We start from the raw sequence: 21,182 nt of genomic DNA on the forward strand, positions 1-21,182 counted from the left end.
GCATATTTTAAACTCATTGATTATAAAGGACCTTCTCCAAGTCTACTGCCTCCATTCATTAAAATACAGACATTTGGGGATGAATCCCATGCAAAGAGAGTTTGTTAACTGTTTACGACAAGCAGAAAAAAGCAGTTTTTAACCAAAGATGTTCTGGGTAGCTGCCTTACAAAATTGGTCTAATAACAGGATGGCTGAGGCTGGAAGGGACCTCTGCAGAGTCCCCTGCCCAAGCACAGACACCTGGAGCTGACTGCCCAGGTCTGTGGCCAGACACCTTTTGAGTATCTCCAAGGATGGAGATGCCCCCAGGCAACGTTTGCCAGTGCCTGGTCACCCTCACAATGAAAAAGTTTTTCCCTCTATTTAGGCAGAATGTTTGATGTTCGAAATAGCATATCCTGGAGCAAGCAGTAAATTAAAATATTTAGTCAATACCTGATATTTCAAATGCATTTTTATGGTTTTCACTGTCTTCAAGCTTTGTGATAGTCATTCCTGTCATTGGCAGTTTTCCCTAAAAGAAGAAAAAAAAAACAAAAAAAACCAACCCAGTAACATCTAAGTTAAATCCCAAAGGCACAAAAACTTCACCGACGATATAGAAACTTAAAGCTCTGAGCAACGACACACACACAGTAAATTGACAAATACACACATACAAAGTGGTTTAAAAACAATCTGAAATCCACAAAAACACCTCGTAATGCAAGTTTTTAATATGTCCAACTTCTGCAAACGATGCCTGGGTCTTCTATGTGCCACCTACGCAGGCTATGAAATCTTTGTAAATGTAATAGTGGTCACTCATCATAGCCTCAGGCTCCTCAAACAGAGACCTCGGGGTCATCCATACTACATGATCAGAAGCAATGGTGACTCATCTTTAAGCACAGTTGTTTACAAATTGTTTGATTAATTCTCAACATAAGGTTCGTAGTACAAGTAGATTTAGAAAGGAAGATTTCACTAAATAAATGCATAAATCATTTACTGAAAATTTATGTCTCTAATAACTTCACTACTAAATTCACTCACAGAAATATCGGGAGGGAAAACAAAAGCAGTAGAAGCACTTTTAAACTTGCAGAACAACATATTAATTTTGCAGAAAATAACCTCTCATTTTAAACCCAGTGAAGCTGGAAAAAAATGTCAGTTTAGGGTAACTTTTTGACCCTTTAGAAACACAGAACAGAAAAGACTGAATATTGTCAGGATGAAAGGTTTTAGCAAAAACGTAACTTTTATTAAAGTTCTTTAAGACAGATCCTTCATTCTCCTGCACAGAAACACTATTCAGCACATGCTGGCAAAAGCACAAATACTATGGTACTGTGGAATTTTGGCTCAAAGGGAAGGAAAAGAAAAAAAATCAAAATAACCATAACTCTTTTTTTCTTTCCTAATGACTGCAGAATGTACAAAGGTTTCTTACAAGCCTGGAAACTAAAAATCACTTGATATGCTGTATGCAGAGCATGCTCAAGCCCAAGATGCCACAGAGAAAGAAGAGTTTTCTCACAACAGCTTCCCCACTGAAGGAAACATGGTGGTGTTGTGCACTGCAATGCAGCCTAAAATCCTGTCTTCTGTTTTTCCACGTCTGCTGGTTCGTGAATAACACAGCATACAACCACAACGAAAGAGAGGTGCAAGAATTGCTGAGGCTGGTGGAAAGGGAATAAGCAAAACGCTGGAGATACAGAACAAAGATCACCTGAACCACATAGAGAGGAAAAGCACAAAGACAGCAAAATATAGAGAAAATGGAACTGGTCAATCATTTATAATGGTCTTCCTCCAACAATCAATTACAAAGCCCTCCTATGGTTTGAGCCCCTTGGAACTTCAGTTTACCACCGCTAAAATTTCTCCCCATCAGCTCATGTGGCAGATATCAGCATCATCGACCAGAAAATCTGAAGCCTGCTGATAACTGGAATATTCAGTAACATAGGGAGGGTGCAATGCAGGATGTTGTGGCACCATTTCCCTGGGAATGACTGAGGGAGATGCATCATCTTCTGTCCACGTGCACCTCAGTTGTGAGACAAGAACCTGGGAAGAAAAGTTCAAGCAGCCTGCGTTTTGCAATCTAGACACAGTTCTGAGCCACTGTCTCAGATGCAGTGATAATTCTACCTTGCTGTTAGTTAGTAATCATTAAAATTGGAGAAGTTCTCAGTGTTGGGAAAATCATGAGAGGTTATTAAGAAATTAAGAGATTCACATTCAACAGAGCACAGGATGGCAAACACTAAGAAAGGGCTGTGGCTGTACTGAATAAAGTCAAAAATAAATGCACAGAAAATTGCTTATTTACTGAACAATGCTGTTCACCTGGGGGACAAGGCAAGATGGAGGAAGAAGAAATGTAAGTGATGTACAATACGAGAGTAAAATAAAGTCTGATGGATTGTTTAATTTCATGTTGTTTGTTAACAGACTAGATAACCAGCAGCCAAGGATCTACCCTCATCAGAAACTGTGGAGGTGCTGTTTGGAATACAGAGCTCACCTGCCTTTCCTAGTATCTTTCTCCATCAATGCTGGGGTAAAGCACTGGCCAAGAATTCCTAAGAGCAGCACAAAGCTAACAGAAACTTGATTGTCCATTTGAACCACCTAATGCACCACTGTTTCAGACAAATAGAGCTACTACTATGGCAGGTAAGATACAAATCCAAAAGATTATTTTTAGGATTTAATTGCTCTTAATAAAATAAATTTTTAAAAAGTCACACAGTTTGTGACTGGCTGTGTTTGATCATGTAGAAACACCCAAATGACTAAGCTTCAGCATTTCTTCACAGCAGGTGAATCACTGCTCAGGAGAAAGGAACAAACTGCTTGAGAGCCTCATTTACTGAAGTACTTAGAATAGTAGGTGAAAGCTCTGCCTCCTTTTAGAATTTCATTGTAGCTCTGCCCTTGCTTTTGGTGTTTTCCTATGATGTCTGGAACCCACATAGCAATATTCAAGGAATATTTATAATAATTTCACGAAGTCATGGACTGCGCAATTGCTTTAACTTCACCTCAGGGGTCTTTGGAACCACACACTCAAAACACAAGCACTTCTGCAGAACATCCCAGAGCTACAGAGGAGCCAACCCAGTTGGCACCGAGTTGCTCTATTTCTGTCGTGGGGAAACAGGCACAAGTATTCCGGCTAGGAAACTTGGTAGAGAGTTTACAGACCGTGACTATAAGCAAGGAGCAGAAGATTTGTGTGGTCAAACACGTGGTGCTGAGGACCTGAAGGCAGTCCTGTGTGCTTTTTGAGTCGTGTTGCTCCTGGCTGGGACCAGGGACTGACTATGAGTCCAGGTACTCGATGCAGGAGTTGGAGCAGATCAACTGCACTTCTGGAAAGTGCCTTCCGGTTCCTCTTCATCCAGAGGGAATCGAGTCTCTGAGCCCCGAAATGCCTTCTAGACCGTGACTCAAAGGTCATTAAATAGGAAAAAATTAGAAGATTCAATTGAAATTGCTTTGCCAATTCAAAGATAAAATGCTAATGGAGACGCCCCTCAAGAATAAGATGGTTAACAGCCTAATTCGCACCAACGAAAGCTTAAGAGAGCCACCTAATTTTGGGAAGACTCGAACAGCAAAGAGGACTAACAAACCTGTACAACAGCATCATTCTCCTATGTAAATCTAAAAAGTTTACTACTAACAAGGTAAAAATACCCCTGCTGATAGTCACAGCTGCCAAAAAATCAAACCCTGGGCTTCTAGCCCAGAATTTTTTAAAACAGATGAGCAGTTCTTATTGCAGAAATTACCTTTCATCTTTATAAATGCAGAGGTTTAATAATCCTCCCAAATCTACTGTAAAAAAACCCCCACACACAACAAATCCAACAAGCATACCCACACCTCAACACATACAGAAACATATGTACATGTATTACTTTACCTGATAGATAAACCCACTCATTCTCGGGCTGGCAGACAACATTAGCAAAATGTTAGGGAAGAGAAGAAGATACCTTTCATTCTTTTCCTTATCAAAAAAAGAAAATGAAAAAGTAAATACAACATCACAAGCCCCCTCCCCCCTCTTTTTCTATTACTATAAACCACCATCACGGTTGCAAATCCTCAATTACTTCACAAATAGGTGCTCCTGGCAAAATTAGTTCTCCATAGATTTTTTTAAAAATAGAAAATAAAAGAAAAAATAGAGAAAAAATAAAGTCAGAATTATTTGATTTTCTATCTGAAAAGTGCCACTAACACATAACTATATGTCTCCTGGAGAGTACAGCTTAATATTTTAAAACAGAAATTTTACAGTCTTGGTAAAATACTGACCTTGTTTAATATGATACTAACTGTTTCGTATTTTTAAGGAAAACCAAATTACACATTGGAGATATTTCTTATCATTTAGAGGGATGCTATTACAGTAACGTCAAAACCAGTCTGTTAAATCGGAGAGATCAGATTGTTTGAAATATATTGGATTATGTCCAAAAGTAGAAGAAGAATATAAAAGAAAAGTAATAATGCTTGTATTTGCAACAAAATCACTCATTATTTTGTTCTGGTTTTAATTTTTTTCACTTATGAAATTGTCCTTTTGGTTTGGGAGCATTTTTATGGAAGGAGGTGGTTTACTCAATCTACTGCTATAGACAAAACAATGAAAGAGAGCAGTATTAAGGTATGATGTTTTCATTTTAATGACAAATGCATCCACTGACAAAGCCATCATCTCAACTTCAAGTCTCTTTACAGAACAAGTCCTAACCAAGTTTTAATGCTTCTAATCTGTTTTTCAGTAAGTATTTACAAGTGTCTGTATCATTTAAAAACAAATAAAAATAAAAAAAACACACAAAAACCACCAAAACCCAACTGCTTTTGCGCAAATCAAACTGTTGTGTTTAGTCAAAACTCTAATGCCCTGCAGAAACTTCTCAAAGTCCATTACATTTGACATTTTAGTTCATGATGAGAGTATGTTTGGTTTTTTTAAGACTAAGAAGACACGAAGAGGAGACATGACTGCAGAAGTAGCACTATTGGCTCTGCTGACCCTTATTTATTTATTTTAACACCTAACAAAGTTAGGTGAGGAATTTTTAAATATTCACTTGCATAAACACTTTTCTACTTCATATTTATGGACATCCTAAGAGAGGAAACTGACTGAATGAGGTTGTAATTCAAAAGCTCCCATCAGGTTCAAAGCTTCATTGATTTTAGACGGAAACAACTTACAGCAAAAAAAAAAAAAAATGTTCAGTAGCGTGTATGACATCTTTCTGTTAGCACTTGCTTTTAAGATTATTTTAACTTTTTTTCTGGTAGGACAACTTCTTCTTTGTGTGTTTTGTTTGGCTGGTTTGTGGGTTTTTTTTAAAGAAACAAGCACCCCAAATCTTGCAGTGTTATCTTCAACTTCTTAACGTCTCCTTCTATTTCTCCAAAACAACTCGGTTCTCAAGATTGTATTTCAAAATTTACTATTTGAGCAACATCCCCAAATCAGCCAGGAAAAAACATACTTCAGATACCTTACAACACAAAACTTGACAGTTTTTGTTCTTTAAAACACACCATAAAAAACTGCCATGCAAAATGATCCCACAACATAACTACACATGGAAAATCCTGTTTAATTATGCACTTTGAAAAACAGTCCTGCCAATGTTTACAACTGCTATACTCTGTTACGTTTCAGTAAATTTTGCAGACGAGATCATCCATCTTTTAAACAAAATTTATTTCAGGCTTTGTAATAAAAAGACTTAAATCAGTAGAGAAGAATTTTAAACTATATTAGCGTATCTGAAACATTCTGTTTATTTCTGTTGCATAACGACTATAACGAGTTTTATTCAAAAACTGAAAGACAGACAGATAGTAAAGATGAGAAGGACGTTACCTCACTTCCAGCACACTGAATCATGACTTGGGACATGTAAATCACATTGCCAAGTGTTTTAATATCCTCTCCCTCCCAACAACGGATAGCTTCCGTCAGTATTTGTAGTTCAAGTTCTTTCCGCTTCCGTACTTCTTGACATTGTGCCTAACAAACACAGGGGAAAATAACCATCTCTATCAACTCTTACCAATTCAGAGTAGTTTTAAGGGTAAAAATACCACTACAGTCATATTTATTGGCGTGCTTGTAGCACGCAGAAGACAGCACCTAACCTGAAGCTCTTTCATTTAGATGACCGTTACCACAATTTCTTAGAAAACTAGTTTTGCTAACGCAAATATTATTACTTTTCCTTTCAACATATCCACTTATATTACTGTTCCAAATCCACAGTCATAGCTCTGTTCCTCTAACTTCTCCTTTCTTTGCATTTTCATTTTTTTTTGTCCTTGCAAGCAAAAATAGCTTAGGCTCAGCACAAAAAGAGTGAAGTAGTTGCCACAGATGGACATGACTATGCAACAAAGCATCTTTCTTCAGTAAAATCAGTCATGACAATTGTGCAAACTGTGCATATAACCTTGTGTTCCTATTTTTATTAAATGCCTCCAACCTAGTTTACTAGCTGCACCCCCGTTCATTCGAATTTTTCTCAGCAAGAATTTCCCCCTTCTTTGTGAAGTGCCTAACAGAACTGGATCCCCAGACCTCTTCTGAACACAAATAACACTAAATTCCTGCTTAAAAAAATAAAAAATAGAAAATTACCAGTTACCACCAGTACACACTCCTAACAGGAGGCATAAAACGTTAAGTTTATTGTAACTGAGACTGCATAAAGAATATTCTTGTTGCAGTTCAGGTGTGGGTTGTTTTGTCGAGTTTTTTTGTCTGTAACAGACAGCTCATCTGTACACATTGGGCTTCCTAGTCCAATATTCCCTAGAAGTTTTGTGTCTTTTGAAATCCACTAGCACTTTCCACTTCATCCTCTCTACCCCAACTCCAACACCACTCCGCAGAAGCAAAGCACTTAAAAGAAAACTGAGAAAATACACTCAATTGTTGTAAAGAAGCCCTTCTGCAGGACTTGCTACGCTAGCACCAGCAGAAAGGGAGACAAAGCAAGAGAGGGTAGATCAAGAGGTGCAGAATGCTTTGGACGGCTCTTACATCAATAACCTCTTTGCTGTAACTCTCCAGCAAAGAATCATTCTCATTTCTGCCCACAAATACCATCAATTTCCAGGCTTTCAAAAATTTCTTATATAAAGATTTACAAAAAAGCTTCACCTCTACCCAAAAAAAAGAAAAGCTTCACATTTACAAAAAAAAAAAGCCATGAAATCAGAAAACATTCTACTTAAAATATATAATCTATTTATTAGCACTCTTACAGAAAGATTTTTGAAGGCAGTCATGGATTTTTCAATATCTGGACGATCTGGATGATAATCCTAAAAACAATGGAGAAAACATACATAAAACCTTTAGTTCTAGTAAAATTACTAAAAAAAAATTTAGAGGCTTAACTAAAACCACACAATTCTTTAAAACGGAAGTTGCAGACCAATCTCCTCTCTTTCACAGCCATCTTATATCAAACACTGGTGGCCTTTCTTATAGTAAAAATTGAGAGTCACAACACTCCTACTTAAAATTAAGCTAAGGAAGCTCTACAAGACCTAATGGACAAGAGATTTTGAAATCCTAATAGAACGTGTTGATTTTAGACTTTAATTTGGCTTTGCCACAAACTCCATTCCTCGGAGACTAGTGCGTTCTATTATCATTGACTGACAAATCAAATCGTATGATGTGACAAAGCCCCGTGTGCTTTGCATTTGTCTCCCCACCTCACACTCCAAAAATCTAACCTACAAAAGGCAAAGGTGGAAACAGCAGCTCCTCAAACGCCTTCCCGTATTGGGAAGATCATTTTTGGACAGTGTTCTGCAGAAGTCAGAGGGACAATTTTGATGACGGGTTGGGTACACTGAGGTCCTAAGATGAGAAGCAGCACTCCTTCCACAGGATAAAGTAGCTTCAAGTTGTACGCAGGAGACACATTCACTGTCAAGTCAACCCAAGACCCTGCAAGACTGTTCCAGGAGCAAGAACTGGCTTCCCTGGCTACTTTGACTTTCAAGGTTTAGCTTTCACAGGAAGTTTCACCGCACTAAGTTTTAAACCATTGCAGCCTGTGTTTTAGAAGGCTGACGGAAGAGCAAATAAAGGTAATTTTGGGTCCCATCAAGTTTGACATGTACCTTTAAAATAATTGTTGTCAAATCATCATTAAGCTGGAACATAAATGCTGATAAGATATACCTCCATGTGTCTTTCAAGTTCTTTGAGTAACGTGGGGTATTTATCCAGACGCATAAAAGGTTTGCTGAGGCCTGTGGTCAGCACAAGGATCCCAGGGCTGTTGGCACCTTTCATCTCCATGAATTCTCCTAGCTCCTCACTGTGTACACAAGATAGTTAAGGAAATTAACATCAAATTACCAATATGATTAAAATTACATTGGGGTATTCACTTCAGTCTTTCATCCACAATGATTTCTGCCCATAAAACAAGAGGCCAAATAAATCAAAAAGGAATTCAAGTACAACTTAAGAAGTGCTGCGATCAGTTTCTGCATTAAATAAAACGGAGGAACAAGACACTGGAGATTTGGGGTCAAGCTAGGGAACAACAGACATAGGATCAAACTCACCATGCTGGGCAAGTGATGCTCAAAGACAGCTCCTATATTCTACTCTGTCTGAGCAACAGAATACCACAGAATAAAGCCATTTGCACTGTGTTTTATTACTCAGTTGTTTATTTTAGTAAAATGGCATGTGACCTTAAGAGATGGTTTACACAGGTAAAATGCAAGCACAAAGAGTCAATGGCTTCATGTTTAATCAAGCATCAATTTTTTTTTTAAGGTGTTGGGCACTAAAGGAAAGATATAGTAATGTTTCAGAATCTTTTTTCCTCCTACATCTACACATTTAATGACCCCATTTCACACATCCAACATATTATTGCAAAATGACCAGCCAGTCAAGAGCCCATGCAAATAGAAGACCACCACAGAAATAATTATCATACAATCTATTCTCAAAGGAGTTAGGGTTTCACTGAGGATGTATTTACACAACACACTTGCTTTGGCAGCAAAGCAGCTGCAAGAAATCCACGCTCTCCAAGCATCATGTCCTCCTACTTTCCCTATCCAGATGTCTTGTCATATCTGTATTATTTCCAAGAACTGGCCCAGCCCCTCAACTTCTTATATCGACTCAATCAAAAAGGCAGCGCATCCTGAGAATTTCAGCTCTCCTTACTAGCATGGAAAATAGCTACATCCTCTCCTTTCTTATAAAGCCGAAGTTTCAGAGGACTATGGTGGAGGACAAGCTTTTCAAGAGCTTATATCACCGGGTGGGGGCGGGGAGAGGGGGAAAATGAGCTCTCTCCTTGGGGAAAGGAAGGTACAGCAGCACCTGAGCTGATTTCCAGGCTTCAGAAAATACAAGTTACAGGGGAATGTGGGATTCCAAAGACGTAAATCTAAATAAAGGAAATTCAGAAAGCATTTATTAAAAAGATAACATCACCTTGCATTCAAGCTGTGTCATTCTAGATGTCTGCAGAAGGGATTGCTCATGTTTTTCGAGTCCTTGTTACAGCAAGTATTCCATGTCTCGTGACAGTCATGTAAATTCTACTCTAAGATATTGTTAAAGTCCTTACTTTGCACTGATTAATAGCATTATGCTCCTGTAAGTCACAGTTACTACTGAAAAAAACTCTTCCCCTGTCTGGTTATTGGCATTGTCTTGTTTTTGAAAGGAAACCTTTGATGGCTACCAGATTCAATACTTTCAGGAAGCGTAACATCAGCATCAAACACGAAACAGCGATAAAGTGGGAACACATGTACATTATGGCCACACTGACAAAAAGGAAAGGACAAGGATCTCCAAACCTAGGGCTTAGTGCTTCCATGCAGAAGCAAAAGCAAATCTCGACCTGCTCAATTTCCCTAGAAGAAAAACAGTGATAGGACACTGTCATAACATACATGCTCAATTATCAGTGACTCATGTTATACAAAAGCAGTACACAGATTAAGACAAAACAGATCTCCCTACCTGTCTCAAGACACACACACACGCTCCTTCCCATTTCAGAACAAGTGACACAATTATTAATGTCATTTGTCCAAATAGATGAAGAGAGAAAAACACGAACTGTGACGCTCCCATCCCAATGCAAGTCTTTTACCCATCATCCCACGTACATCTCTCTTCTCCCAGCTACTAAAGCATCCTCAAGTTCACAGAAGAGAAGGTACTTTCCACACAATTTACTTCAATGTTTACTTGTCTTCAGATTAGGTAATTGGTATTTGCTTACACTACTTTGCTTCAGTACATCCAGCACTGTTTCCAAGCTGTCAGGTCCGACCTAACCTTATGCCACCTCCTTCAGAGAACTCCACCCCCATTCTAACCATGCCCAGACACTCCTTAGTGCGGGCATTTGCACAGCTTCTGCTGTACTCAACTACAGAGTCAAGAAAGTAGTTGAGGGGACTTCCCAACACCTGCTTTGCATTTTGAAGATGTGAAGAGCTAAGTATACTTGAGAATGTCCACAGCTCCACCAGGCAGATCTTGCTATATCCCTTCTCAAGAGACACGTATCAGCAACTCCAGGCCTCCAAAAATCAGTTTGTGACTCAATCAGGTTTTAGCCAAAATTAAAATCCACTCAGAAACCTCCCATGGTACCTTGCATGAAAAATTATAATAATGCAACACAGATAAACCTGAGTACTTTTGTAGCTTAAATTTAGACTCAAGAAGTAAAGCAGGCCAACCGTGTATACTTAGAGCCTGAGGACTTACTTTGCCTTGCGCTTCCTTAGTCACAGCCCTTAGTCAGCAGAGAATCACACCAGCTTCAGAATTTGACAGCTGTTCTGGTGGCACACTAAGCAAGACTAAGGATTCTGACTCATATTTTGGTGTTTACAGACACTTGATCATCAAGGATTCAGGTGAATTCAGTGAAATGTTAAACTGCATGGCTATGGTGTGGTGACACGTCCTCTCCTCCTGACCTCGCTAAAAGGGAGGAAGCCGTTTCCAGCAAGTTGATGATGTGGACAAATGAAGGTACAGTGCCCAGTTTCCACAGAAAGCTTTAACAAAGTTCACCTGTGAAAGTCTCTGTCTGAAGGTATTCAGGGGGTTTAAATTCCAACTCGCTGTGCGTATGACACTGATCACGTGTGGCCACTGCATTTTTTTGTTTTATCCATTAATTTGCCCTGTAAGCACCCCCATCCATGTCACCATCACAGAGTTAGATCACACATAGTACTTGATAAGCATCTTCACCTATTTTATTTTAAATGAAAGACATCTGCTGCAAGAACCAACAGGAAGAACCATTTAAACTCATCCCTTGCATTTTGTTTGCTTCAGCCAGACACCCAGCCCCTGCTGTCTAACTTCATCAACTACTCCCTTTCACATTACCTGCTACTCTTCCCAATTTCAGGCAGCACAACCCACATGGCGTATCTATGCAGTTTCTCTTTCTTCCCCAATGTAGCAGCATATTCTACAGGAGATGCCCATCACAAACATCACACGTTGGTCACGTTAACATTGTACTGAACAGCACTAATATTTGCCTTTGGATTGTGACGAGGCAGTCCCCCTCTGCTCCCCAATTACTTATGCTGCTGAGTGCATACAAATGCATAATATAAATGGCATTTGGTGAGCTATCCATTAACACGCTTGAGCTTCTGCCCTCCCCTCCTTTTTTTTTAAACACCTCTACAGTAAGAGGAACATTGATTACCATTTCATCTACATTCATATTTCTAATTTTCATTATCGCTGTTCCACTTCTCAACTTCAGCATTATGAAACAGACGTGTGAGAAAACAGGAAAAAAACCTCACTGTAGCCAGAATTAAAACTGACTGCTTGGAAACCTGAAATAAAAACCTGATATTATCTTTTTTTCCACTACTCCGCAATGCCTTTGACTAAACACTGTGGTTACGCAATATTGCGGCTGTTTCCAGGCCATTCGCTGCTCTTAAACACAAGATCCATGGTTCTTTATCACCTCCTTTTTACTTAAATCACAGCACAGGAACCTTCCAAGCAAGTTTAAACCTCAGTTCACTTGAAATGTACACAAAGTCCTGAAAACACACTTGGCAATGGCATCATCAGGAATACTTTTACACAGAGCAGTGTTAATAAGGTGTAATTAAAAGTGAATGACGTAGTTTTCCTCCTAACGTTCCCAGGAAGACAATGTTTTCTTTCATACACTTCCGTGCTTCTCTCTGACAAGTTTTGACATGCCAGCTTGCTCAAGTTCTAGTATGAACACACACACACACCCTCTTAACACAATGAGACCCCAATATTTCATCTGAGAAGTTCCATTATGCAGAGCCTGTGAGCAGTCTAACCATGCTAAACCAACTAGCTACCTCTGCAGCTTCATGGACATAAAGTATCTGGTAAAATGGACGGTGATTTAGCTCAAAGCTTAGAACGAACACCCTTCATTTATCTACAAAGTGCAAATACAATACAGAGCACAATGGTAAGATTTACTTTTAATAAAATATGGGGGGGTTAAAATCCTGCTTGAATATGACAACAGTTTACAACTGTTTTTCTAATTAATAGCCGCTTAAAAGTCAGTGTCCTTAGCGTAAGAGTGCAGCTGCTTTGCCAAAGACAATGGCTCTTTCATGTTACAGTTTCAATCGATGCCTGCAGTACCACACTCCCCTAGGCAGTATAGGCTAAATAAAACTCTGGCCCACGGCTAAGCAATTTTTTTAAAAAGGTATCATTTTAGCTAAACAGAAAAAGCTTTTGAACAGTGAAATCATCAACTTAAGTCACAACTGCCTACATAAGTAGCTTTTCAGAAAGAAGCAAACGAGATCTGAATTCACCACTTGCATCATTTTACAGAACGAAATGTGAACAAGTATACAAAAGACTGTTGTGCTTCATTTAACCTGAAATTTTGACCTGAAGAGTTCTCCCCACTTCAGACTAGAGTTAGCTCAACAGCTTGAGATATTTTAAAGGTCACCATGAAAAGTGTCTTTAAGCCCTATTATCATATTCAAATCTTTCCCAGTACAGCTGCCTCAAAAGTTGCAAATCAGACTTGGAGGAGGGAAGAAAACAAGTTCAAATGTGTCTACAATAATAGAAGACAAAGGGGAAAAGAAAAGCAGCCATTTAAACCTGAGCAAAGCACATTCAGGCACTAAAATGCATAGGTTTAAAATCGCAACTTACACTTCCGAAGTAGGTCTCTGTTTGTAATAGATGGAGCACGAGCTCTCACTGCTGAGGGGTCTGAGCACTGCACAGAGGCACCGCATTTTGAGAGCGAGCAACCCCTCAACCACAGCTTTTAATTTCCTAGCACTAAAACTTCCCAGCCCAGCTTCTCTCCCTGGGACTGTTGCTCGGCGTATGACATCAGCCTGCACACACTTGCAGGCTCGGGGATGCACCAAAGTGGGAGAGGCACAAAGAGTTTTCTGACTCAAGCTGATCTCTGTTCCACGCTCCAGTTGCTCGGAGTAATTGTGATGTTTCAGCTCCACAATTTTTTTTTTATCCAGACTGCTAGGTCTGTGAGGCAAGTGTAGAATACGCTTGGGCCATATTATCTAAGAGAACAGAAGAATCTTGCAATACTAAGATCTGAACAAGCAAAGATTTGCAAATAGCTTCCTTGCAGCTAAGAACTGTCTTGACTCCGCTTTGCAAAACACAAAAAGCAGGCATATATTACTAATTTTTGGCTGCCTACTCATCAAATTAAAATTTTCTTTTGGAGAACATTTTTTTCCTCCATTTTGCTTTGAAATAAACATGGTGTCATTTAAACAAAGTAAAGCAAGCTTAACACCCTCCCACCCCAATAATTAATGCTGATTACACTGGGTCTGTACTCTCCGTATTCCTTCAGAAGAGCGTTATGTCCACTGATCACTGTGGCTTGTTAGACTTTTTGTTTGTTTGTTTTTCTCATTATATTATCTATTCTTCAGTGAGGTCTATACTCAAGCAGCCTTTTTCTTGTATACAAGTACATAAAACCCCAGTCCTAGCTTCTGCCTCCTCTTCTTCTTCGCTGGAATTTTCCCTGGCACTGAATTTTATGCCTTATGGTCTTCCTTGGGCAGGTAAGATGTTACAGCCCTGGGATTCCCTACTGCACTGCAATTATCCATTTCTGTACTTTGTAACCAACTGGAGTTTTTTTTCAATGTATTTGAGGGAAATTGATTCTTTCACGCCTTAGGTTGCTCATCTTGTTTCTTCTCTTGCTGGAAAGCAAGCATATGTCTGCGATCAGCACCCACGGCAAACAACGCTACTTTGACTAAACACTACGCCCCCAAGGCAGTCCTGCTCTCACTAGCAAAATTGTTTCCTGAAATAGCACCGTATTGTATTGGATCACCTACCTTTGGACCTGAACTCAGATTCGCAAGAAAAAAGGAAAGGGATAGTAGAAATGGAATCCTCATGCAACGCAACCTGTTATGGTGTGGCTGTTATAGAATGAAGTATATAAAATAAGGATGGCGTGCAGTGCCACTGTAGCCACAACAAGAGAAGGGAACAAGGAGAACAAGCTACAGTGGGGAGTGGAACCACAGAAAACATTGATCTCTGCAAGAGGTACCTCCCACCTGTACCTGGTGAGCTCCACCTCTTCAGCTCCAGTCAGTGGCTTAAGACACAATTACAAGACACAAACACTGACCTAAGGAAAAACAACTCTTAAAAATCTCTTAATTCCTTACACAAAGAATTTTAATTCAGGAAAAGAAAAATACACAACGGCTCCTAAACAATTCCTGAGACAAAGCTCCTACCAAATTTCAAGACCAGGTAAAATTCTTCACTATGAGTGGGGTGAAACACTGGCACAGGTTGCCCAGAGAGGTGGTGGGGGCTCCATCCCTGGAGACATTCAAGGTCAGGCTTGATGGGGCTCTGAGCAACCTGATCTAGTTAAAGATGCCCCTGCTCACTGCAGCGGGTTGGACTACATGACCTTTAAAAGTCCCTTTCAACCCAACACCTTCCATGACTCTATGAAATGATACAGAGTACAACTCTAACATCTGGAGGAAACTTACAGTACCACATCTGGAATGTGTTCCAAACTTAACAGAATTCTTTTGTTGTTGGTTTGTGCTGTGAGTATCAGAGGCAAATACAACCTCAGAAACATGGAGCTCTGGAACCTGAACTCCTATATGGGCTGCGTTAGGTTTTATTCCTATTTCCAGATATTCATATACACCGAGGTCTCTAGTGATATTCATTTCAGTGGTTCAACTATTAATAATTGAGGAAATGAAAGATGTTTGCGGCTTTGAAGATCTAAACATGAAAAATCTCTATTCATTAAGCAATGTAATTAACGCCCTTCGCCCCCAACTGTGTATTCATATGAAACACACACATATATGAACATATATATGCACAATCCCCCTTATTTTGTACTAACTGAATAAAAGCCCCCATGTTGCTGCTATATGTGATCAAGAAGTAAATGACAAAGAGAAACAGGCTGGCATTCATAATGAATTGCACTAAAAAAAAAAAGGTCCCATTCCAAATGAATGCCTCTTTTAAAAGTCTCCAGCCTCATCCCAAATACTGCTAATTACAGACTTCACAAAACTGCTGTTCAAAAAAGCATCTTTTGACTAGATGTCCAAAATGATTCTGTGTAAATGACTATCGTCAGGTTTTATCTATGCATATGCATACACACACACACACACACACACACACACACACACATAGAGACTTTACTGGGTGTCAACATTTTACCAGGTACTACACCATTGCTTGAAGAACATGCTTTATACTTCAGAAAATTACATATAAAAACCTCCTATGTACCAATCCATCAAACCAGATGACTGCTTACCATTTTGTTGTTACAGTGATCCAACTGGTTAAAGAGTTAATGCTTAAAAATGATTGCAGATTTCTTTCAAGTCGTTTTTAGTCAGTGACAGTAAAACCGTAATAATAAAACTATTTATTTTATAGAATAAAAAAAATAGAGGAAATGTTTCTGAAGTTTCACCTAAAGTAATTATCTCCTAAGATTTTTTGTTTCTTTTTGTTTGTTTGTAAGGTTCCCACCAAAAGCAAATGAACTTATAAACTGCAAAAAATACTATTTTTGTGATATAAGAATCCGACTTAAAATTATCTGCTATTTTTTTTGGTAGAAAAGCTTTCAGAAGCACAGCTAATGCATGTGTTCGGTTTATGAAGTGCACAGAGCTCATGGCAAGAAATAATCTGCTGTAGACAGTAAGAATTTATGCGTCAAATCAAACCACTCCAGACTGTTCCTCATTCCTCTCTCTAAAACACTACTGAACAGCATAGCTGTTACAAACATGATACTCAAATCCAAGAACTCAGTAAACATCTATTTTTCTGCCATCTTTTTGCTGGCATTAAAACATGGGCCTGCTAAAAAAAAAAATATACCTCAAAAACAGCCAACAAATCAATGCTGTTTCTTAAAAGTCTTAAACCTTGGTCTTTGACATCTCTGACAAAATTCAGTTAAATACTACCTCGTGTTAACTGCAGGGTACTTGTTTCATGATTACTACAATCATGAACACCCTCAAACCTCACAGTAATTTTTACATTAAGCTTTATGAAGGATGCTTTTACACACTAAAACCTTGCCAGCTGCACAGACAAGGAGATAGTTCAGAGTATTTCTCTTTTCTTCATGCCTTTCATCAGTTGTTACTCTTCTCTTTTCCACTACTTTTAAAACAATGTAAGTAAAAGCTCTCCAGCATTCTGAGAAGAAAACGTCCTGCTAAAACTGCTTAAAGAACTGCTTAAAGTCACCTTCCAATCTTCATGGCAGCCATCTCAAGCAGAATTTTTAGTTAAACCACTTGCTACCTACAGCAATGAAGGGCTTAGAATAATAAAATATGGGTAATTAAAAAAAAAACAGGATTCACTTCTGTTGACTCATGCCTGGCAACACAAGAGCATTAAACAGAAAGTTGTTTATCACAGCTTACCTCCCCTCGAGCTCTCTCTTAGGAACAATACAATTGCTTTGAATCTACTTCCACATCCAAATTACTTAACTGCTCTATGATGCTTACATTGACTCCACTAGAATTTGATATCAAGCTGACTTTACAGACTAGAATTGAACTTTTCTTAGGATAACCTGTGTGCAAAGCAACACAGAGGAGAAGAAATGCTTTTCTTCTCCATTTGCAGAACGAACAGTTTTCCTCCTTTGCATTTTTATCACAGTTTCTCAGACACGGTTACTCCACTCCCCGTGCTTTCCAAGAGTTCTGACAGAGCATAATCCTTTACAGATATCTCCAAATCTTAAGAAATGTAGATGATTGCTTTGCTACCTTTCATCTATAGATTAAATCTGAGATCCTGTATGGAAAGAGCATAAAAGCACAAGCAAACAAAAAACCTAAGCCTAGGAGTATTAAAAACCTCATAGGCTTGGATCACTTAAACATTTCACCATTTACAGAAAGTAGTACTAGGAGTAGGCCATTTGAAATAAAGCAAACACTAAGGGGTTTCATCAGGAGGGCTTAAACATATTTTGTCTTGATTAATTCATTCCTGAAAAAACCACCTTCCTTCAGTCTATATTGAAATGAGTATTTGCAGTTTGATTTTTCAAAGTGGGATTGGAACATAGTTACATGTTTTAAAATGTCATAGTTCATAGTATCGGACAGCTAGAAGGTTTGGGGTTTTATACCATTATGAGTAAAGCTCACAGCCACATGTTGTGGCTCATAAAACTAAATGTGAGTTCTTGGAAGAAACTAATATTATAGAAAGCAAAGCAATCATGTTCCTCTTCATTTAGGAAGTGTTAAAAATATTGAAAACATCTTTATTTAGTCCACCAAAAGAAGAGGAAAAAAAGGTGGGAAAAAGAAGAAAACACAGATACACTGCTAGAATTTGTCCCATTTCTGACCTTCAAGAGAAGGTCACAGCTCTGTCCTGCACCATAAAGAAACATCAACAGCCCCAAACTAACAGCTGCTGCAGACTGTGATCATTAAGCATATACATTGGACAGGTTTGTAAAAGCAGACTTCTTTAATCCATTTCTGGCCTCAACTCTCTTCCCACAAGGTGGTACAGGGCATCTTCTACACAAATTCAAGGTCAGTCCCAAAGCTACACAACCTCCACCATGTTAACTCAGCATCCTACTCCTCACACACGGGAAATACTGAACTTGTAAACTTGAGAAGCCCACGCTCCTTTCACATCACTCAGAAGTAAAGCTAAAGGTATACCATTATAAAGTTAAGTATATACAAATGTATGGGCTTTGACAGGGCTAAACTACAATTCACCAGCTGTCTCCTAGTAATTATGCCAATTATGTGACAATTTCAGATTTGTTTTGATCTTGACATTTTTTAAACACTGATGACAATCAGCACTTTGTTTTTCATATGTGTTCTTCAAATGAGAAAATGCTCTCAAATAGTTGATAACGCACTGCCAAAAGTGACAACTTAGTTCTGACCACGTAGAAGAGCTCTGTTCTCTGAGATTATTATTTTAATAAATACACTGCTTTTTTTTTTCTTAAACAAGCTCTACCATACCAAATGTGTGTCAAAAGCTACATCAGAGCTTTGCACCACAAGTGTATTTTAAGCACATTTTTTGTATCAGACTCAGAAGATCACAAAGTAAACGTACCTGTGTTCTGTGAGAACATTAACTGCTGATGGATGGTTGGCACAGTATGTAAGGTACAAGTTTTTCATTTGTGGCATCAAATTTAGAAAACATCCTCCAACTCTCTGCTGAGCTTCAGGCAACCTAAAACAGAGTAATAAGGATGAAATTACTGCAATATCAACAGAGAGATAAATTAAAGTCTGGGAAAATAGTGCATGCTTGTGGGTTTTTTATCTTTGCTTTTGCTCTGTTGTTCTGTGTTTTGTTTTTGTTTTGCTTTGTTTGTGTGCATGTTTCTGTTGTTGTCTTAATAAAATCTACAGGCAGAATCTGTGGTCACTGACCAACAACCAACAGCTCTCTCTTCCTTCTTTACAGCTTCAATGCTGTTAGGCCTGACTACGTCAGCACAGTACAGGCAGATGGCACAGACGTGTAAGACAGTTGACAGCAAAACTTTTTCCAGAATTAGTGGCAATTAGTACCTTCTCTTTAGGAGTTTTGACTTTTAGTCAACTGATGTATCAATTATAAGTTTACTACCCACTTATATATACACCGTGCCACATTTTAAAAGCAGTATTTCAGCACTTAGATAAAAACTGGATGGAACAGCAACAGGATTCTCTTCCTCTACCCTACACCAGCAGAGATTATAGGCTTAAAATATTCATTAAAAGATCTAAGTACCATATTAAGCTCTGATAGCACAAACCGAAGCCAGCTACAGTGCAGTAACAGGCTGGGTTTACACATCTGTCACTCATCTTGCTTTTTCAAGGACTGTGAAGCATTTTTATGTTCGTTTATAACCATGTCAAGAGTGTTGCTTTACCACTATCAGTACAGAAATACTTTCTATATCTCATATTTTCTTCATTTTTCATGCTCAAACACACCACATTTCCTAAGCAGTGAAGGAAAATGTCCCAATTCAGCTCAGAAGAGCTTGTACTGTCTAGCATAAAATGGTGTTTAAATAACAGCAGCCTCAGTGACTTCAGCCAAAAAAAGATGACTCGGCAAGAGAAACAGTATTTAGAAGAAAAGCTTACTTCGTCACAGAGTCTTGATGAACTTAATCAGTTTTGACCAGGTTTGTCAGAGAAATATACACACATCTCTTCACATAAGTAAGGGAAGACAGGATATGAAGGAAGATACGAATATACACAGTGTATTTTTCAAAAAGTTTTAGCAGAAACTGTCTTCTTGAATTGCAGTAAGAAAATACATAGAGTATAAATATCTGAAATTGCCTGTGCGGCACCAGCTTAAAACTGGTACCATCAGGAGGAAGGAAAAATATATGTAAAAGCAGGAGAAAAGACAAATAAAAATGCCACCCTTCCAGTCTTATTCTCAGTATCTCCTTAAGCTGCGTATTTCAGATGCAAATAAAATCACACTCATAATTTTTTACAATTTAAAATAATTTTCAAGTCAAAATCAAATGGATGGAGGAAAGCATATACTCTAACCAGCCACGCTTCCTCACTACAACCATATCATCTTTCTCAGACCCACTCAAAAATATCTGTACCAGATTGCTTCTGAAGTGAGAACGAGTAATTTGGACAAACAAGGGAAGGGTATGGTAAGGGTGTCAGAGGGGATGAAACCCTATTATTTTCTACAGAACAACTCCCACTTGCAAGACACTCAGCCTCTTCAGCAGTAGGTTGCGTGGCAAACAGTCGGTTGTGTAACCCACACTGAAGTTAACCCGAAGATGGGACCCAAAGTTTTTGGCAGTCCTACACTACAAGCTTGTCCTTGGCACCTTGTCTAAACCCACTACACACTAGACAACGAAAGCTCCAATTTCTCCATATATTTTCCTGCATCGAGATTGCATCTCCTTTTCTTCCACCTTTTTGCAAGATGAGGCAAACAGCAGATTTTGTTGGTTTTAACTACTCTTAAAAGCAGTACTCCTCACTACTCTAAAGCTAGGCAAGTCCTAAGTAACATTAGTTCCATCAATTCTCTCTGGAAGAATACTGTTTTATTTTAAAAAATGTATCTTTCTAAAAGTCAAGCTTTTCTGTAATTGCCCTGAACAAGTGCATAATCTCTAAATGTTAATATTTAGCATATTCCCTCTGAAAAAGTGAGAGATGCTCCAGCGAACTCCAGCAGAGAAAAATTTTTCAGCTTTTCGTGGCAGCCACTCCTCCAGGCAGGGGATGTTCCCATTATGTTCAGACCTGTCCCACTCCTTGGGTTTGTTTCTGTTAAAATTCAAAGTTCATCCCAAGATGATCTCAAGAAACGTTCCCTCAAATTTCAAAACAGCAAGTAGGTCTCCTACTGAGCAGTGGATGTCATATACCTCGACTTCAGCAAGCCTTTTGATACTGTCCCCCATAACATCCTCATAGGTAAACTCAGGAAAGGCAGGACAGATGATGGGACCATGAGGTGGATTGCGAAC

At 38.7% G+C, this 21,182-nt stretch overlaps 1 protein-coding gene across 1 annotated transcript; it reads right to left on the reverse strand.

The window, feature by feature from the left end:
- Positions 1-438: 438 nt before the first annotated feature.
- On the reverse strand, positions 439-18,914 carry LOC104276503 (rho guanine nucleotide exchange factor 7-like; the record flags this gene model as incomplete). The annotated part of the gene is made up of 6 exons (XM_009872851.1): positions 439-517; positions 3,929-4,015; positions 5,906-6,052; positions 7,306-7,365; positions 8,240-8,378; positions 18,764-18,914. Coding segments are annotated over 6 exons (663 nt in total), but the record flags the coding sequence as incomplete, so codon positions are not given.
- Between the last annotated feature and the right edge of the window lie 2,268 nt (positions 18,915-21,182).

Source organism: Apaloderma vittatum, unplaced genomic scaffold, assembly GCF_000703405.1.
Source record: "Apaloderma vittatum isolate BGI_N311 unplaced genomic scaffold, ASM70340v1 scaffold43157, whole genome shotgun sequence".
Taxonomy (NCBI): Eukaryota; Metazoa; Chordata; class Aves; order Trogoniformes; family Trogonidae; genus Apaloderma; species Apaloderma vittatum.